The sequence below is a fragment of the Canis lupus genome, chromosome 29 (assembly GCF_048164855.1).
Source record: "Canis lupus baileyi chromosome 29, mCanLup2.hap1, whole genome shotgun sequence".
Classification (NCBI taxonomy): domain Eukaryota; kingdom Metazoa; phylum Chordata; class Mammalia; order Carnivora; family Canidae; genus Canis; species Canis lupus.
In genome coordinates, this window is record NC_132866.1 from 16587440 (window position 1) to 16605704 (window position 18265).

At 41.6% G+C, this 18265-nt stretch overlaps 1 protein-coding gene and 1 long non-coding RNA gene across 14 annotated transcripts in view; one reads left to right on the top strand and one right to left on the bottom strand.

Annotated features, from left to right (window-relative positions):
* Positions 1-18265, bottom strand: part of PLEKHS1 (pleckstrin homology domain containing S1) — a 52967-nt gene that overhangs the window by 17999 nt on the left and 16703 nt on the right. For 5 of the 13 annotated variants that reach the window (XM_072805242.1, XM_072805243.1, XM_072805241.1 and 2 more), the window contains 2 exons: positions 17193-17328; positions 12917-14356 (listed from right to left, as the gene is read on the bottom strand). In XM_072805242.1, the coding sequence (XP_072661343.1) occupies positions 14186-14356; positions 17193-17328 (307 nt within the window). In that variant the 3' untranslated portion in view covers positions 12917-14185. Of the gene's footprint in view, positions 1-1324; positions 1690-2171; positions 2249-12916; positions 14357-17192; positions 17329-18265 lie in introns of those variants that run through there. The other 8 variants (XR_012020568.1, XR_012020569.1, XM_072805246.1 and 5 more) reach the window with 7 other exon arrangements.
* Positions 3439-18251, top strand: LOC140620841 (uncharacterized). Its single transcript, XR_012020574.1, has 4 exons — positions 3439-3557; positions 8938-9009; positions 9895-17034; positions 17169-18251. It is a non-coding gene; the product is annotated as an uncharacterized lncRNA (long non-coding RNA).

An 18265-nucleotide genomic window follows, 5' to 3' on the forward strand; every position in this document is an offset into this window, starting at 1 on the left:
CAGCCCAGTCTCATCCTTTTTTTTTATCTATAGGATTAGATTTCAGTTTTGTGAATTTCCTAATGTTATAATTTTGGATTAGGCAAGATTCTAATTCTGATCACTCAGAACAGATCTCAGGGAAATAGTGTGACTTTTTGAACTTCTGCTAAAATCATTTTGTGCATTGGAGGAAATCATTTCAGTGCCCTTTGGTACTGAAAAGTAGACGGCCCTAAATCCTTGAGATTAGTGACGATGTATCAACCAAAAAGCTATCATGAAGATGAATTGTTCCACCTGGTTTTATTTAAAACCAAATGGGATTACTCACAGAGATCCAGTCTACTTGACTTAAACATCAATTTGTTTGGGAGGGAAGATTGGTTATTTGGAGTCCAGATGTAAGTTTAAAGAGGAGAGGGTGGGGAACCAGAGAGCTTGTCACTTATCTAGGGTTGTACAGTGAGTCAGTGGTGGAGCTCAGACTAAATCCAGATGTTTGCTATTCACCAACACCCCACTGTTGGGAACCCTACTGTTGAGTTCATTGGCAACATTACGCTCTTTCTAGTTCTTTTGATAAATGCCAACCTCTGCAAGTTTTTAATCAATTTCTCCTTTTTTTTTTTTCAAATGGTGCTCTGTATCATTTGAATGTTAAATTCAGATCTCCTTATATCCAAAAGAGGTTGCTGAGAAACATCTGATCCATCCCAGCCACCTTGCAGAAATGCAGCAAAATTATGAGGTGAAAAATACTTGAAGTCCTTACAAGGGTACACATGTGGGATTACTACTTCTCAAGACAAAAACAAGTTATTCAAGACATTACATTTGTCAGGAAGGGAAAGCCAAGATTATGCTGACAGTTGAAACCGCAATCCAGCAAGACCCAAGATTTTAGGAGTAACAAAATTTATGAAAGTGTTTTGATATTGTCAGCATGTTAAGTTATTTAATATTTTTAAATGATTAAAAATATGAGTATTTAAGCAATAGCATAGTTACACTTAATTTTAGCATAAGTATTTATTATTTTTTAAAATATGGGTATAATTAAGTAATAACCAGTATGCATATTCTTTAGAAGAGTTTATTCTCAATTCAGATGTCGGTCCTAAAAAAATTGGTAGAAAATGCCACCTCTGCCAACTTCGCATGGAAAACCCATCTATTATTATAATTTCTATGCTGGAGGTGATGATTTTACCAAAATGTAAGCTCCATGAGAGCAGAAACTTGTGCTTCTTTTGTTTATTGCTGTAGCTCTGGTGCCTTGACTAGTACCTGGAACATAATAGGTTCTGGAAATACTTGCTGAACCAATGGCTTTTATTAAACAGGTATAAATTGGCCAACAAAGAGACAGGACTGGAAAACTGGGAGGATTTACCAAGGTTTAAGAGCATTTAATACTTAGATCTTAGTCTCACTTTCAGGCTGAGGTTGAACATCAATTTGGGAATAAGGAAGGGATTTCAGCTTTGACTTTGACTTCTTCAGCCCATATGTTTACAGGTAGGTATTCACCTTGACAATTTGCAATGCCAGAGATGGCAAGAGAAAGAGGGGTTATATTTCATCTGTCTGTCTATCTTCAGGGTGTCTTGCACACAGTAGGTATTCAATACATATTTGTAGAATTTCACTGGATGATGCAACTTACGTCTTAAGGGTTGCTTTCTATTTTTCTTGGCAAATGTTAATCTGGAAACAAATCGACATAAGGACGGAACACATAGACATATTGTTATTCAGGCCTGCCACAATGATTAAGTTTGGTTTTATTTCCAGACCTGAAATGAAAAGCAGTTAACATATGGAGAAATGCTACACAACTCCTTTGCATTTGCCAGTCATTTTCAAAATGAGTGCTATCTGCATAATTTTCCATGCAGGTTTGTAATAGATTTATGTTCTATTAAGATGCTCTGGTTAAGTATTTCAATATGAGGCCCCTCAAGTGCCAGGTGGTTGACATCAATGGGCTGAACTTGCTCAATGCCGCCCACACCCAACCAGGATTCTTGTGGCAGAGCTAGAGACCCTGTGGCTGTATTTTCCCAGGAGGGTGCCGGGGGAGTTGAACACACTAGGAGAGCATACAGGGAGTGTCCTTCCCCACCTCCCGGCCACACCTTCCTCTGTCCATACTTATTCCTCCCAGTAGGTGCAGTGAACATCATTACCTGCTTTCAACACACTTTACTTCCTTTCCAGGTGGGAATCTTTACATCTAGGCCATGGGTTCCATAATTTTTCCCATCTGAAAAAAATTTACAGTTCTGCTGGGTATTCAGTTTGGTTTTCAATAATTGATATCTCAAGAAAGGCAATACAAATGCAGTGGGTGATAGTAGCAGCTTCACCTGACAGGCACCTAGCGATTTGCTCCTGCCATGCACTCTGGCCACAAACTCCCGCCAGCAGCTGAGACCTCCAACTTGAAGGCATAACATTAATGCCATGAAGCTGGGTAACAGAACAGGTCAACTGAATCTTTGCCACTATGGATGAATAAAAGCATGTAGGGATGCCCCAAACCGTAATGTTCATCTAAAGGTGTTTTTTTTTTTTCTGAACCAAAAAGGGTCCATGATAGAGGGTGGCTTTATTTGAAGCCAGATCACTTCTTGACTCTGGAAGCAATTAAGTCACAGCTTTTGATGGTTTTATTTTGTGCAGAGAAGCGAGAGAGTGACTTCTATCATGTAATTTCTTTTTTTTTTTTTTCATTTTTATCATGTCATTTCTATATGAAAGGTCTAGCTTTAAATTCTTAAATTGCTTGGAGCACATGGACCGGACACATGCTAGAAGCAAATAAAGCCTCTGGCCTAGAATTTTTCTGATACAGTAACATACACAAAGAGTTGTATTGGTCAAATAGCTCAAGGAGAGTAGCAGAGAGTTAAAAAGCCTGGGAGAAACAGATATGGGAAAAAATGCTAATAGGCACATAAGAAATGCATCTAGAAATATTACAGTAAAAATAAAAGTGGGGACTCTTTGCTAAACATAATGAAATTCGAAGGAATTTAGACAAAGATCTCAAAGAGCGTGATTGCCATCTATCAGATGGGATTAAGGGACTAAACCTGCTAATTCATTGACAAGCCAACCTCTCATTGTTGTCTTTCGACAGAGAATGACAGACAAATTAATCAGTAAAAACAGTTTTTAGATATTAACTTTAAAAAGGGGAAGAAAGGATAAGTTTCCAAAGGGAAAGAAGTTATTGGAAGCCACCTTGATTTTATGTTGACATCAGGACATTAAAAAAGGAAGAAAAGAAAGAAAGAAGAAAGAAAGAAAGAAAGAAAGAAAGAAAGAAAGAAAGAAAGAAAGAAAGAAAGAAGGAAGGAAGGAAGGAAGGAAGGAAGAAGAAAGAAAGAAAGAAAGAAAGAAAGAAAGAAAGAAAGAAAGAAAGAAAGAAAGAAGAAAGAAAAAGAAAGAAAGAAAGAAGGAAAGAAAGAAAGAAAGACAAAGATCTACTGACATTGGCAAAACTGAAATGATACTGGGAATACCCAAAGGTCAAATCCAATGAGTTGGATTTGTTGTTACATCAAAAGGTAGGACAAGTTTTAGGAGTTTGGGGGAAGTATCTCTAAGATTTTGCATATCTTAACATTTTGTGGGGAAAATCAGTTCAAGTAGCCCTATTATCCCAGTGCATGTAGAGGCCCCTGGCATATCCCTCTCATAAGCACTCTGTAATGTGTGCACTCTTTCAGGGTCGGTCAAGAGCATGAAGCCAGACTCCTGGTTCTGCAACTTAATAGCTATGTGACCCTAGGCAAATCATATCACCTCTCTGTTCCTTCATTTTTCTAGGAGTATAATGGAGGCAATCGAAGAGGTAACCTCTTAAGATCGGTGTGAAGATTAAATGAAATTATGCTACCAAAGTCCTCGCACAATTCCTGCTGTACAGGAAACACAATAAATGATATATTTCCTGGGACATCTGGGTGGCTCAATTGGTTAAGTGCATCCAACTCTTGGTTTTGGTTCAGGTCATGATCTCTTAGTCCTGGGCTCTGTGCTCAGTGGGGAGCCTGCTTCAGATCTTCTCTCCTTTGCCCCTCCCCTCTGCTCATGTGCACACACATGCACACTCACTCTCTCAAATAAAGTCCTTTTTAAAAATAGTGTTTTTCATTATCATTACGTGCAGTGATATTTTTCACTGTCATGCTCATTTCAAAGGCCTCTTTGTCCTTTTGCTCAACCTGCTTTCTCCCTCCTCTTTCCAAATATCATTCATCCTTATAGTCCCAATTTACGCCTGGTCTGTTCCAAGGAGCCTTAGACATTAGTTTGTATGCACCTCTTCTTCCTCTGAAATCCCTCATCGCTTGTTGTTTGCATGATAGATTTTAGCACTTAAATAAATTCTTTCTTATGTCACACACTTGTCTCATGATAATTAGTCATATCTCTCTGAGTGGATTTAGAATGATAGGCTGAGGGCAATCAGGGTTCCTTAAAAGATTAGATCATCATTTCTCTAAATTATTTCCGTTTTACAGATTCAGTAGTTGAGGCCCAAGGGGTGAAGTATATGCTCTAGGCTCAAAGTCAAACTAAGTGACAGGTCAGAGGGACTCCAAAGGCCATGCCCCACATCGTGTGCTACATGGGCTTTGGAGCCAGGCCAACTTGGGTTTGAATCTCTGATCTTGGGACAATTACTTAACTTCTGTGAGCTTCTTTCTCCTCACCTGTAAAATAGGTTTTTGAAGGATTATTTGAAAGGTTAAATGGAATAATGTACATAAAGCCCCTGTACAGTGCCTAGCATTGTTGAGTAGATGCTCAAAAAAAATGAAAAATAAAAATCAGACCCTTTTCATTCCTTTCTATAACTGTAAGAATAAAGAAGGTACCTTGTAGAGTTTCTAGGCTCCAGGCCTGCATTAAGCAGCAAGGAATAAATACCTGTTTATTGACTCAGAGCAAAGTGGAGGATATTTGCTAATGACGAATGTTAGAACTCTTGTATCCCAAGAGTCTCTGACCTCTGTAGCCCTAAGAACTCATCTTTGTAGCCAAAACCAAGTGGAGACTTTGTGTCCTGTGGACATAGTGACTGAACTTTGGGGAAAGCTTCAGGTTGTGAGATGGTAACTTTCTATTCTACTTTAATTCAACATGTCTTTTGGGCAGCCCCTGGGGTGGCTCAGCCCTTCAGCCCAGGGTATGATCCTGGAGACCCAGAATCAAGTCCCACATCGGGCTCCCTGCATGAAGCCTGCTTCTCCCTCTGCCTCTCTCTCTCATTCATTCTCTCTCTCTCGTCTTTCATGAATAAATAAATAAAATTTAAAAAATAAATAAAACTTCCTTTATAAAAAAAATAATTCAACATGCCTTTATTACTAGTCTGAGCACTCTAAAAGACCCTAACACTGTAACAGTGATCAAGAGACAGCTTGCTTGCAAAGAATTCAGACTTACATGGAATAATACATATACTGACAAATATCCTTAACAGATTTTTTGTGCCACAGAGGAAATAGATACAAAGTGGTGTGGAAACACTGGTGGGCAGTCAAGTCTACCTGAGAGATAGAGAAGGATGCCATTTGGTTGGACCTTGTGGGTCAAATGTTTAAAGAGTAAAAATGAGTAAATGCTCCGTTAAAAGTGCTTACAGCCCCGGGGTTTGCTTTACTCTTACTTTTCCCTTAGTTCCTGAATCCTAGAGAGTGAATCAGGCAGTTCTGATACAGTTTTAATGATGTGGATTGTTGCCTACATTCTCAAATTCAGCAAAATGAAAGGGAAGGATTGCGGGAGGCGGAGGTGGGTATGGAAATGCTCCGAAGCACTGAATAATGTGCAAATGCCTCACAGCCACAGTAAGACCATACGAAGAGAGGCATCTTTCCTAAACTGATGGTGACACTAGTATCAAGTCTATTTATACAGCTCAGTAAATAAATACTGCATTAAAAATGTTCACAGCACAGCCTAATAAATCCACAGCCCAGCTCAAGTTTGGCTTATGTAAGCTGAGAGGAATCCTGGCAGACTTCCCTACAGTTTCACCCACTTTGTTTGGAAGTGTGAGATATTAATTAAAGAAAAGCGGGATTATTGCATGCAGGCTGATTTGCGCTGGCAGCAGCTTGCCAGCCATCTGTAATTGGTTAAAAGCAATTTCTTCCTAAAGATCTCCTTTGACTTCAAGCCCTACTCCTCCTCTGCTTAGCCATTGCTAGAGCTTCTCATCTCCTAGCTGGGTCTTCATGATTGGGTCATTGTTTAGGCTCTGGGAAGACTTTTCTACTATAGTGTCAAATTTTGTGTGATTTTGGTTTTTGTGGGTTTTGTTGTGTTTTGGTGGCAAGATAAGTTTATGAGAAAACAGGATCAGATTAGCATATAAGGCAAAAAACACTTGATCAAGGAGTTGCCTTTCTTTGGAGCACAAGAAATCCTACCAGGCCTAAATATGACTGAGCAAAAGAGCAGGTATGTTTTCAAAACAGTTCCTAGAAGTCCTTAGAGTAGGGAAGATAATTTCTAACTCCTTTAGACAGTATCGATAGCTACCTAGCTATTGGCAATTTGAGAAAGTTTGTCTTAGATGGTTTTTTGGTATCTTTCTCCTTTTTCTGTGGTCTGGTTCTGTGTATCCTACCCTTCTAGGTACTGAGTGCTCTCTTGTCCTCTCTTGCCATCCTTCTGCTCTAAATGAAGACTCGTATAGTTGTTTACACCTTAGTATGAATGAGTCTTTAAGCAGGTTCTCTGGTCCTTGAGGTACTTTTATTTATTTTTTAAAAATTTTAAAAAGATTTTATTTATTTATTATATATAGAGAGAGTGCAAGCAGAGGGAGAGGCAGAGGGAGAGAGAGAATATCAAGCAGACTCTGCACTGAGGAGCCTGATGTGGGACTCGATTTCATGACCCTGAGATCACAACCTGAGCTGGAAATGGGAGTCAGATGTTTGATTGACTGAGCCACCCAGGCATTCCGAGGTGCTTATAAGATTTGATGGTAATGAGAATTACAACCTATAAGGGAGTTGGAGATTTTTTATTAATCAGGTAATCATTGTTTCTTACATAGGGATGCCCTTACCATCCTTGCATGAGGTAACGTTTTAGAAAAGGCTGCTCAATCAGTCCAAGGGGAAGACTGTTCCTGTCTTTATTCTTCATCAGCTATAGATGAAGCCTGTCTCCAAGATTGGGGGGAATGCCTTGGTATCCAATTTCCCTACCCCAGTTTAGAGTCTGGGTGAAATGAGTGAAATTTACTTTTATATGTTTTTGTTGAGATATAATTTACATATCATAAAATTCATCTTTTTAAGGTTTACAACTCAGTGGTTTTTAAAAGTGTATTTCCAGGGTTTTACAAGCATCACCACCAACTAATTCCAAAAAAATTTCACCACCCCAAAAAGAAACCCCATCGGTAACCATGAGCAGTCACCCTCTTATCCCACCTCTCCCCTTAATCTACTTTCCATCTGTCTGATTGTGTGTATTCTGGTCATTTCATGCAAACAGGATCATATGACATGTGGCCTCTTGTGACTAGCTTCTTTCACTTAGCATAAAGTTTAGAAGGTTCATCCATTTGTAGCAAATGTCAGTATTTCATTCCTTTTTATGACCATATCATATCCCATTATATGGATATATCAGATTTTACTTATCCCTACATTGATTGATGGACATTTCTACTTTTTTGGCCATTAATGAATAATGGTGTTATGAATATTTATGGAAAGTTTTTGTATGAATCTATACCTAAGTTCTATTTGGGAAATGTTCAGCTCTAAGCAATTTTTACACCCATATCCTTAATTAGGTTATCACCTCTCTGAGGTAACATATATCATTCCTGTTAATATCACTGGTGCTTGGCACTGCACCCTGAACCCAAGAGGTGCTCAAAATTGTCACTGATGGTGACAATTCAAAGGGCTCGGATTGTGTAAGGATGGAGGAGTTCTGTACTACAGGACTTGGAGAACCTCTGGCTCTGCTAATTCTATTGTGATGGCTGTACACTGGGGGTTTGGCCAGAGGTACAATTCCATCCCCTACGCCTGCAAAAAAAAAGAAAAGTCACCCTTCCTGTGAAGTTTTTCCCAAACCTATGACATAGGATTAGTCTGTAAATTATTTATTCATTTAACGCTGAATTGGTTCTTTGAACAAAGGATTTAGGATCATGGACTTGCCTGGTAGCTCTCTATGTGTATGTTTGTATTACCCTCATTCGATGATGAGCTTTGCAAAGTCAAGGATTCTTTATTACTCATCTTCTGTCCAGAGGACCAGCCTAGCAGCCTCTGTCATCAGAGCTGTGCATTAATTGCTTGTTAACTTGAACGTTATATGGAGCCAGATGGCCATCTAAAAGGAGAGGTGTAAAAAATGCTAACTAGTCATGACAGGAGCCTCCAGATAATTCTCCTGGTTCCCAGAACATACGGTGTGGACTTTCAAGGTTCTCTTTGGCAAGAGTCCCAGAAGATGAATGGATATTATTGAAATCAGTGCTGGATGAGAAAACTGAGTCATTCCACACATTCCCTGTTTTCACTGGGAAAGTGTGCTCTAGGCTCGGCATCTACATCACTGAGCCTTGGGTATTATCTTCTTCCGGGACATCAAGCCACCTCCTCCTCCAGGAGGCTTTCATCATGGTGTAGAGTTCAGCTTGTGGCCTCCAGAGCCAATCTGCCCGGTTTAAATTCTAGTTCTGTCATGTTCTAGCCACGAACAAGTTATTTAACTTCTCAATGTTTTAGTTGCCCCAGCCAAAACATGGTTTTACAAAGCTGTGGTAAGGCTGGGTAGCATGGCCACCCTGGACGTAAGGCATGATTAGCACTCCATTCCACCCTCATCTCTTTCCTCTCTGAACTCCTCCATTGCTGTGCAGTTTGGTAATTAATTGTTCTCTACTTTTTCTGATAGGGTGATTGTACTTGGCTTCCAATCATGTTCCTGGTGGCCTCACTTCTCCAGAACATACTTGGGAACCAAGAGGTAAGCAAATGACAGCACCACAGTCATCACCATCAAGATAACCAAGCACCCCTCACAGAAATGTCACAGAACCCCGAATTAGAGATGAATGGGCTTTAATAACAAAACCTCTCACACTCTTGGCCTATCAACTCTTAGTTTATGTATGTTTAGAACATCAACTGCTTTAAACAGTTTTAAACACGAGCCCCAGCCCCAGCTTTAAACACGAGCAGTCCATTCTAGAGCATCACCGTCCACCAGAATGTCCTGTGATGATAGTCTATATCCGTGCTGTCCAGTACTGAAGTCACTTGCCACATAGGACTGCTGACCACTTCAAATAATGGCTAATGTGACTGGAAAACTCCATTGAAATTTTATTTAGTTTTCATTAGTTTAAATTTTAAAAGTCACACGTGGCTAGTGGCTACTGAACTGGGCAGCTTCAGAGCCCAGTACTGTGAGTGCAAGATTCACTTAAACCCTTGGTTTTCCAGAACCATCTAGCCAGAGTTGGTATTGAGAATGGCTTCTGAAATCCTTCCAGATCCTTGATGATTAGACAAAGATTTCATCAACTCAGATGTTTTAAAGACTTTTTCCAATAAAACACATTTCTTGCATATCTGGAAATTCAACTTCACTAAAGAACTCTGAGTTAATCCACATTCTTAATCTGAAAGGCCTCTCCCTTTGGGCCTGTTTATGATACTTTAAATTCTCCTTATTATCCTAAGGGAAGGTCATTTGGCAAAAGTCCTAAAGAGAAAGGTGGGGGCGGCCGGGGTGGGGGGTGTTGTGGTGCTTGGGCTTCTCAGCTTATTAAAGTATTATTGTTATTTAATAACACCTGTCTTCTCTCTCTCTCCATACACACATATGTACATATATGTACGTGTACAGTGGTTCACTCAACATAACCACAAATGCCTTTCTGGAACCTATGCAAAGATGTCAGCAACTTCAAGTAAGAGTGGATGTGTTTGGCCTTGCGCATTCATTGCATATCTCACCAGCTGCTATTTAGAATCGACTCTGGATAGTTTGCATTCTCAGCAGAGAGACAAAGTAGAAAGATATGGACTCCCTCTGGAGTGGGTTTTTAGGGGCACGAGGCCATAGCAAGAAGGAGTGCCCAGAGAGGTGGCACCTCCCAAAGCCCTGAAGTAAAGGTGTTGGTCTGGGAGCTGGAGGTGTGTCCTGGGCCTTGGAGAGCCCAGGTCAGCCTCTTCCCATTTCTGGGCTCTGCTTTCTTCCCCAGCAAGACTGAAGAGCTGCACCAGGCCTGGGATACGATGACCAAGAATAGTTTATAATCCATGCTTGTTACTGCCTTTCCTCCAGAAATATGCCTAGAACAGCCACCCCCGCCCCCAAGGACAGCAGGCTCAATCACTCGGCGGTCCCCGGGCCCCAGCCCATGTCTATCCACCTGGAATCGAGTTGGAATGAACATCAAGGGTATCTCTGGAAGGAAAGGGATCACTGCACTGAGGACGGGTGTGGATGTGGCTGGGGGTGGGCGGCGTGAGGAGGCCTGTCCCAGTCTCTCGGCTCTGGGGAAATTATATTAATATGAGGCACAAGTCTTTCTAGGCCTGGCCTGGAGACCTGCCCCCACCCCTCAGCAGCCTGTCCTCAGCTCTCCGCCCGGCGGCAGAAGAGGACCCCGAAAGCAGGGCTCTGGGGCACAAGCCTTGATCACCAGACCTCCGGGCCGGTTCAGTCAGCAGCTTTCCTTGGGGTCACCACCTTTGTTAGGAGGAAGAAAGGCCCCTCACGGGGCAGGGACCCAGGCTGAATCCTGGGGGAGAGTGGCTGGCCCCGGCTCTGGGAAGGGAAGGCACAGAGAATGAAGTGGGACACTGAGGAACGGCCTGGCCTGCAGGACTGGCTTCACCTGAAGCTGAGCGCCAAGTTCCCTACGTCCACCCCAATGCCCTGGGCATCTAACGGCGTGCGGCAGCACAGAGTCCAGACAACGTTGCTTCTGGCAGGCCCTTTAGGACACTCCCCAGGGGCCAAGAGCAAGGAGCGAACACTGGGTTTCTCACCTCCAGAATAGGGTTCTTTTTGGAGAAGGAGGCAGGGGGTGGTCGCCATTAGCCTCTTCCAGAATCATTGAAAACTGTGGGCCCTCGCCCCTCAAAAACTCCCACATGCACATTCCACATTCTGCAGCCTCTCAGGAGACACACCTGCCTCTCCCCCATGCCCCCCGGGGATGATGCTGCTCGATTGCCCCTTGTCCACTCCATCTGGGAGTGGCCATTAGACTAGACAAACCATGAGAGACTCCTGACTCTGGGAAACAAAGGGTTGCAGAAGGGGAGGCAGGCAGGGGGATAGGGTAACTGGGTGATGGGCATTAAGGAGGGCACTTGATGGGATGAGCACTGGGTGTTACACTATATGTTGGCAAGTTGAATTTAAATAAAATATTTTTCAAAAAGAATGCAGATTCCAGGGGCCCACCCTGGACCTATGGAATCAGAATCCTTGGGTTGTGGGTGGGGGAATCCTGGAATGTGCCCTTGGGATTCCTTTGGGGAGCAAAGCCCTCGAGTGAAAGGAGCCCCTAGAGTAGGATCCCCTTAACAAGCCCCCTGGCTGATTCAGCTGCAGGCAGATGATTAGGGAGGGAGAGAGGGCTGGAAGCTGGCTCACCACCTCACTCTGGAGTACTGAGAAGAGGCTGGGCGCCAGGAATTCTGTGAGCTGGGTGAGGCTTTAGCTCATCCCATGAGGGGCTTAAGGCCTGGTGGCTAAGGTCTGTCCATCTACCTAATTTTAGCTTTTATTAGCATTACAGTGTAGACTTCTGAGCCAAACAAGGGAAAGACCTTCGCGCTTCAAAGTAGTGTATCCACCCACATTGTTGGTGCTGAACAGTTTTATATTGATGGTTTTGCATTTCCTTTACTGAGGTGGCTTGGTTTCTTACTTACAAAAATTAAATATATATATGTATATATTTATATAAATTTTATATATTCATGTACACATTTATTTAAAATATATTTGCTTATATTTACATTTATGTAACAAATATAAATAATATATAAATATAAACAAATATAAATATATAAGATATATATTTATATAACAAATATACATTTATAGTAGTCTATATTTATATAAATATATAAAATTTATTTATTTTCCACACTTGTATTTTTTTCTTAAATAAAAGTGACAGGCTCTTTGCAAAAAAAAAAAAAAAGAAAAAGAAAAAAATTCGAACATTACAGAAATGCCTCCCCCACATGGCCAACGTTGGTCCTACTTCTCAGAGATGATTCTTACTGAAAAAATAGCATTATCAAAGCAGGAGCTGCATAATCAAACTTGAGTACTCACTGCATATCAGGCAGTGGACCAGGGGCTGTACATACATCACCCATTTAAACCTCAAGACAACCTGATGGGGTAGGCATTGCTGTCTTATTAGGGATGGGGAAATTTTGTATACATGCATATGTATATGTACACACCGGTAATTTGTTTTTGCAAAAAAGGGCAATGTCACACCTACGATTCTGCAACTTGCTTTTTTCATTCTTACTATATTGTGAACATTTTTTTCCATGTCCGCACATGTAGAACATCTAACATCTGCAGAGGATCCATCCAATTACACGAAGTCCTCATAATTCAGCAATCCCCGAATAATTTTTTTTTATTCCAAACGATGCTCCAGTGAACGTGAAAAAACGAAAAAAACGATGTGTTGTGTGAGTACACATTATTCACACAGTAGGACAAATTTCTGGAAGCAGAAACAGTAGGTGAATATGCCCACATCAGATCATTATGGTTGTGCATCTTGACCTGATACAATGCTATATGTCAATTACATTTTAATAAAACAAAGGAAAAACCAGATTCTTCAGTCTGGCTTAAAAAAAGAAACAGTAGGTAAGAATCTTCAGACAATCTGGATAACAGATCTTTATTTGAATGTGACTTCTATCTGCTGAAGGTCTTTTCAAACCTAAGTCCAAATACAAGGTGAGGATCAAGACATCTGTTTCTCAGAGCTGGTTTTAAATTCTTGGTTCTGCCACTAAACAGCTACGAAACTGGGAACCACAGAAGAAATATCTTATTATTATTACTGTTATTTTTTGACATACTATGGCACAACAGAGTGATCCAGCAATTCCATACGTTATGCTCTGCTCAACATGGTAAGTGCAGTCACCATACAACATTACTGAAGTATTATTGACTTTATTCCCCAAGCTGTATTTTTCATCCCTGAGATGTACTTATTTTGTAACTGGAAGTTTGTACCGCTTAATCTCCTTCTCTTTCTTTGCCCGTGCCCCGATCCCCTCCTCTCTGGCAACCACCACTTTGTTCTCTGTATTAATGAATCTGTTTCTGTTTTGCTTGTTTTATTAAACATTTGGAGCCTTGACGTCTTCCTGCACAAAATGACAACATGGTAAGATATATTTTCTGAAGCTTCCTTATGCTCCAGCTTTCCATTATTGGTTAGTCCTTTCACTCTCCACCTTTGTTTTTCTGCATATGAGAAAAGATTTGATGTTTTTGGCCTCGTAGGATCAATTAATTAATGAATCAATTGGTTAAGACCTTTCAAACGTAGAAGCGCTAAGTCGTTGCCTTAATTACTCATAGAGAAAACAGATCTTTGCTGCAGATGACCTACTGCTTTGACTTCTAGAATAGTTACTGGGCCTTTAAGAAAACAAGATAATTACTGAATCCAAGAGGCCACTCAGCATTTTGCACCATGGGCATGACAAGTAGTGGGAAGTGTTTGGGAGGGCTGATACGGTATCACTTCTCTTGGGAATCTTGTCTTCCTGGAATGAGCACTTCCAACTCTATGTTCCCTAACAAAGAAGGGATTGTGTGGACCACAACTTCATAGAACACACAATGCATTTTAGATGAGGGACTTACTCAATCTCTGTGTTGTGTGGGACAAAGTCTGAGATAAAAAGGCCTTACATTTCCTCTGTGTTCCATAGTCATTCTCCCCCTTGGCTCTCTCAACATCCCCGATGCAACAGCCAGAGAGGTGAGTTATTCCCGCTATTAGATACGGATGCAGAAAATCAGAGAGGTGTGCTGACTCGCCTCATCTCACACAGAGGTGTGAGGTGGAGCCTCTGCAGAGTCCAGGGCCCATCCTTGCTCCTCTGTGGTGGGTCCTAGCATGCTACTCTCCAGTTCCTTTATGCTGATTCTTTTTAATGGCTGGAGTCCTCTTCAGTGTCCTCTCCGGTCCAGACTTAACCAGTTTTAAGGGTTCGCATTTTAAGGGGCACATGCAGGCTACAGCATGGAATTTCTCTGAATTTGGGATCCGGCCAATGGTGAGTTTTATTTTCTAAAATACAAATAAGAAGGAAATCAAATGACTAAAGATTATCCATAGGATTGTTTGTTCTCAGGCTGTCCTCATTAACACCCTTTGAAGCTGGCTTTGAAGAAAAATCCTATGATGAACCACAATATCTAGGTCAGAGGAAGCCAGGATGAGCTGTATATTCAGGTGAAAGATTTTTATTCCCTGGGTGGTCACTGGCCTGAGTCTTTTTGGTAGATTCGAGAAAGCACCGATGATGCCTGATGGGCCCAGTTGCACCAGGAAACAAAAGCCTCTTGAAATAGAAAATACAGATGAAACCATACAAAACCAGCCCCTGAAAAGATTGGGGGAAAATTGAGGTTTGATGTGTCTCTTGTAATCTAGCATTTCCTCCTTTTTTTTTTTTTTTTTTTGAGATTTTATTTATTTATTCATGAGAGACAGAGAAAGGCAGACACATAGGCAGAGGGAGAAGCTGGCTCCCTGAGGGGAGCTTGATGTGGGACTTGATCCCAGGACCCCAGGATCACACCCTATTCACACAAAGGGAGATGTTCAACCACTGAGCCACCCAGATGCCCCTCCACCTTTTTTTTTTTTTTTTTAAATACAAACCCCTTCTCCTCCTCCTTTTAAAACCTCACATGGCCTCCTCTCCGTGTCCCTATTCCATCCCCAAGCCAAACTCCTTGCCTCTCAACTGTAGCCCAACAGGAGGGAAAGTAGATCTGATTGGTCCAAATGCTCTAAAACAACAGGGGCCCTTGGCTGCCCCTCCTTTGGTTCCACAATTCCCTTCTTCCAACCTTCTTTTCAATCAGCTATTTAGATTTTTAAAAAGAACTGGATATCCATTTTAACATAAACAATAGTCAGTAATGGTAGAGTGGGAAAGTAGAAGTTTTTGACCTCCCAGATAACCATGTTGGCAAACACCCCATCTTTCTCCATAGCATCTGATTGTGATCCAGTAGAAAGGGGTCGGTGGAATCAGCATAGGAGAAAGACTGTCATTCCCTCCCATGCAAGTGACTTCACAGTCTAGAAAGGCAGTCTTGATAAACAGCAGTCAGTGGTGCCCAGGTGGAGTTCCTGGATTTGCTCCCAGGCAAAAATCCATGTTTTGACTTCAGAGCTGATGGCCGGATCTTTGGGTGGGAGTAGTTTGGTAGCTTTCAGAAGATTCTATTGAACCCTTGGCCCCAGTGTGAGTTTCTGGCAGAGGAAAGTTTTTATAGTCACCTGATTGTTGGACTGAGCCCATGAAACCTAGTTCTTTTCCAAACTCCTACTCGGTCTTCAAAACCCAAGACAGACACTACCCTTCTCCAAGACACTTTTCTGGCCTTCCTCAAATAGATTCACTCCTTTTTTTCTTTCTGGTGCTGTGGCCCTCTGTTCACATCTTAGGGCACACACTGTATAGTAACTAGCACATAACATGCCTGTTTGATTCATAAGGTGTGAGCTCCTCAAACTTCAGCTGAAGCCATTTATTTTGCTCTAGGACTTAGCCCAGGATCCAGCATACATGAGATATTCAATAAATGGTGAATAAGTGACTGGATGAAGGAGTGAGTCCTTGCTTTGCCACTAACTAGTTATATTCCTTAGAAATTTATTCATCTTTGCTGGCTTTTCCCATTTAGGTAATATGGATAACACCATTTGTTTAACCAATGAGATTATTGTGTAATGCAGAAGAGATAACACCTATAGATTCATAAGCTCTCAGAGCTGGAAGAAATTTGAGAGATCTAACAGAGTGGTTTTTAGGAATTTTAAGCAAAGGAAACATTTCTTCAAGGAGAGCTAACAGAGCCAACATAGAAAACAGATAAATGATAAATATAGATTGTTTTCATTGAAGTCTTTCATATTTTACCCTTCCTCATCTCTTCCTCAACTCCTCGTTCTCTTACAAGCCCGGGAAACACGGTTTGAAAACCAACTATCAGGCGCCCAGGTGGCTCAGTTGGTTAAGCATCTGCCTTCAGTTCAGGTCCTGAGCCCATGGTCCTGGGATCCAGCCCCACATTGTGCTCCCAGCTCAGCAGGGAGTCTGACTGTGCCTTTTCCTTTGCCCCTCCCCCTGCTTGTGTGCACGCCCTCTCTGTAAAATAAATAAATAAAATCTTAAAAATTAAAGAAAAGAAAACCATCTTAGTGTAGAAAAAAAAAGCCAAAGCCCAGAGGAGAAAGTGATTTTCCTAAGGTCATGTGGCATGTTAGAAATAAACATAGGCCAGGGAAGGAATCTGCCCCACGGAGACCCTACTCATAGGCAGAGCCATGGCTAGGCCTTTGAAAACATACATCATTAATACGTACTCACACATTTTGTTTAATTCTTACAATAACTGTGAGGGAGGTATGGTGAGGCCCATTTCTCAGATGAGGTGTCTAAAGAGTAAAAAAGGTGACCCTGGCCAACATTCCCCAGCCAATAGTTGGAGAAGTAAAAGCAGTAATGCTATGGAGCACCTAGTGGGTGCCAGTCCCATTTGTAAGCATGTGACAGATATTATCACACTTAATTCTCCAAAGAGTATTATCCTTACTCCCAATTTTGCAGAAGAGAAAGCCAAGGCACAAATTGGCCAGAGGAGAGGAAACACAAACCCTGAGCCAATGCGATTCCCTTGCAAGTTCCTTCTGCCATCTTCATGCTGTGTCTGAGGTCTTGGATCCTGATGGTTAGTCTCCTACCTGGGGGCCCTCTCCAGATACTACTATATGTGAAAGAATTTTGAAAAGTTTCTAAAATAACATTGTGTGACTTACATGTATACTGTTCAGATTCCACCCAAGACTTTGATCTTATTCCCAGCCAGGGCTGGTCAGCAAGACTCACCTCCTTCTTGACAGACCGGCTGAGAAATAAGGAGGCCTCGTCCAGGCCCTGGGGCTTCAGGTCATTCACGGCCAAGAGGTGATCGCCATGAGAAAATATACATCCCAGGCGCGGGGGGCCTTGCCACTGAGCCACACTGCAATGGGACACAGCATTCAATGCAAGTGTGAGACTGTGCTCACAGGACGCAGATTGGGGTTCCCTCATTATCATCATCAGCTTCTTCAGCCATGTTGCACCCTATCTGAGGCTGACAAACTCCCACCTCCACTTTCTCTCATTACTCTCCCCTTCCCCTGGACTTCTATTGCATGGTGGGAACACCCACTTATTGTATATTTCAGTAACATGCATTTTATATTTGCTTGTTTATGTGGCTGTCTTTTTTCCCAGGCTATGAGACCCCAGACATCTAGTGCTACCTTCAAAAAAAATTTTTATAGCTATGTAATTCCAAGAAGGTGTTTAATAAGTATTTATTGAGAGTGAGCACATGATGATTATACAATGACTATCTAATGAACAATAAATGAACTCATGAATGGGCAAGCTCAGGTACAGAGAAGTCTACAGTCTCAGTCAAGTATTAATTGAGCCTCTGAGAGTATAGGGAATTTGGAAAAGTGGAAGACGGTGTTTCCTGCCCTCTTATATAACTTGTCATCCCTTTACATTAAAGGGCTTTCTTGCCTTGTAAAAATGCAATCTTCCACCAAAATAAATTACAAAGTTTTAAAAATGATGTACAATTACGTAAACAGTGCTGATTTTAAGAAAATTCTCTCTTTTGTATCTGTCCTTGACCAACTGGTATCTGGAAGTCTTTGACCTTGGTCCACCCTTTTCTTTTAGACCTTATATCCTTGTTGACTTCATTAACGTCATTCATTTATCAGATAATCACTGCTCATTGATTGGGAATAATTTCCTTGGGCCATACCTATTCCTTTCTGCTTTTCCTTACCTTCAAAGAATCAGACACTTGCTGCTGACTGTACTTGTGGGTCCTCCTATCTGCAACCCACTTCCCAGCTCCAACAGCAACACCCTTATTTCTTCCTCAACCAAAGACC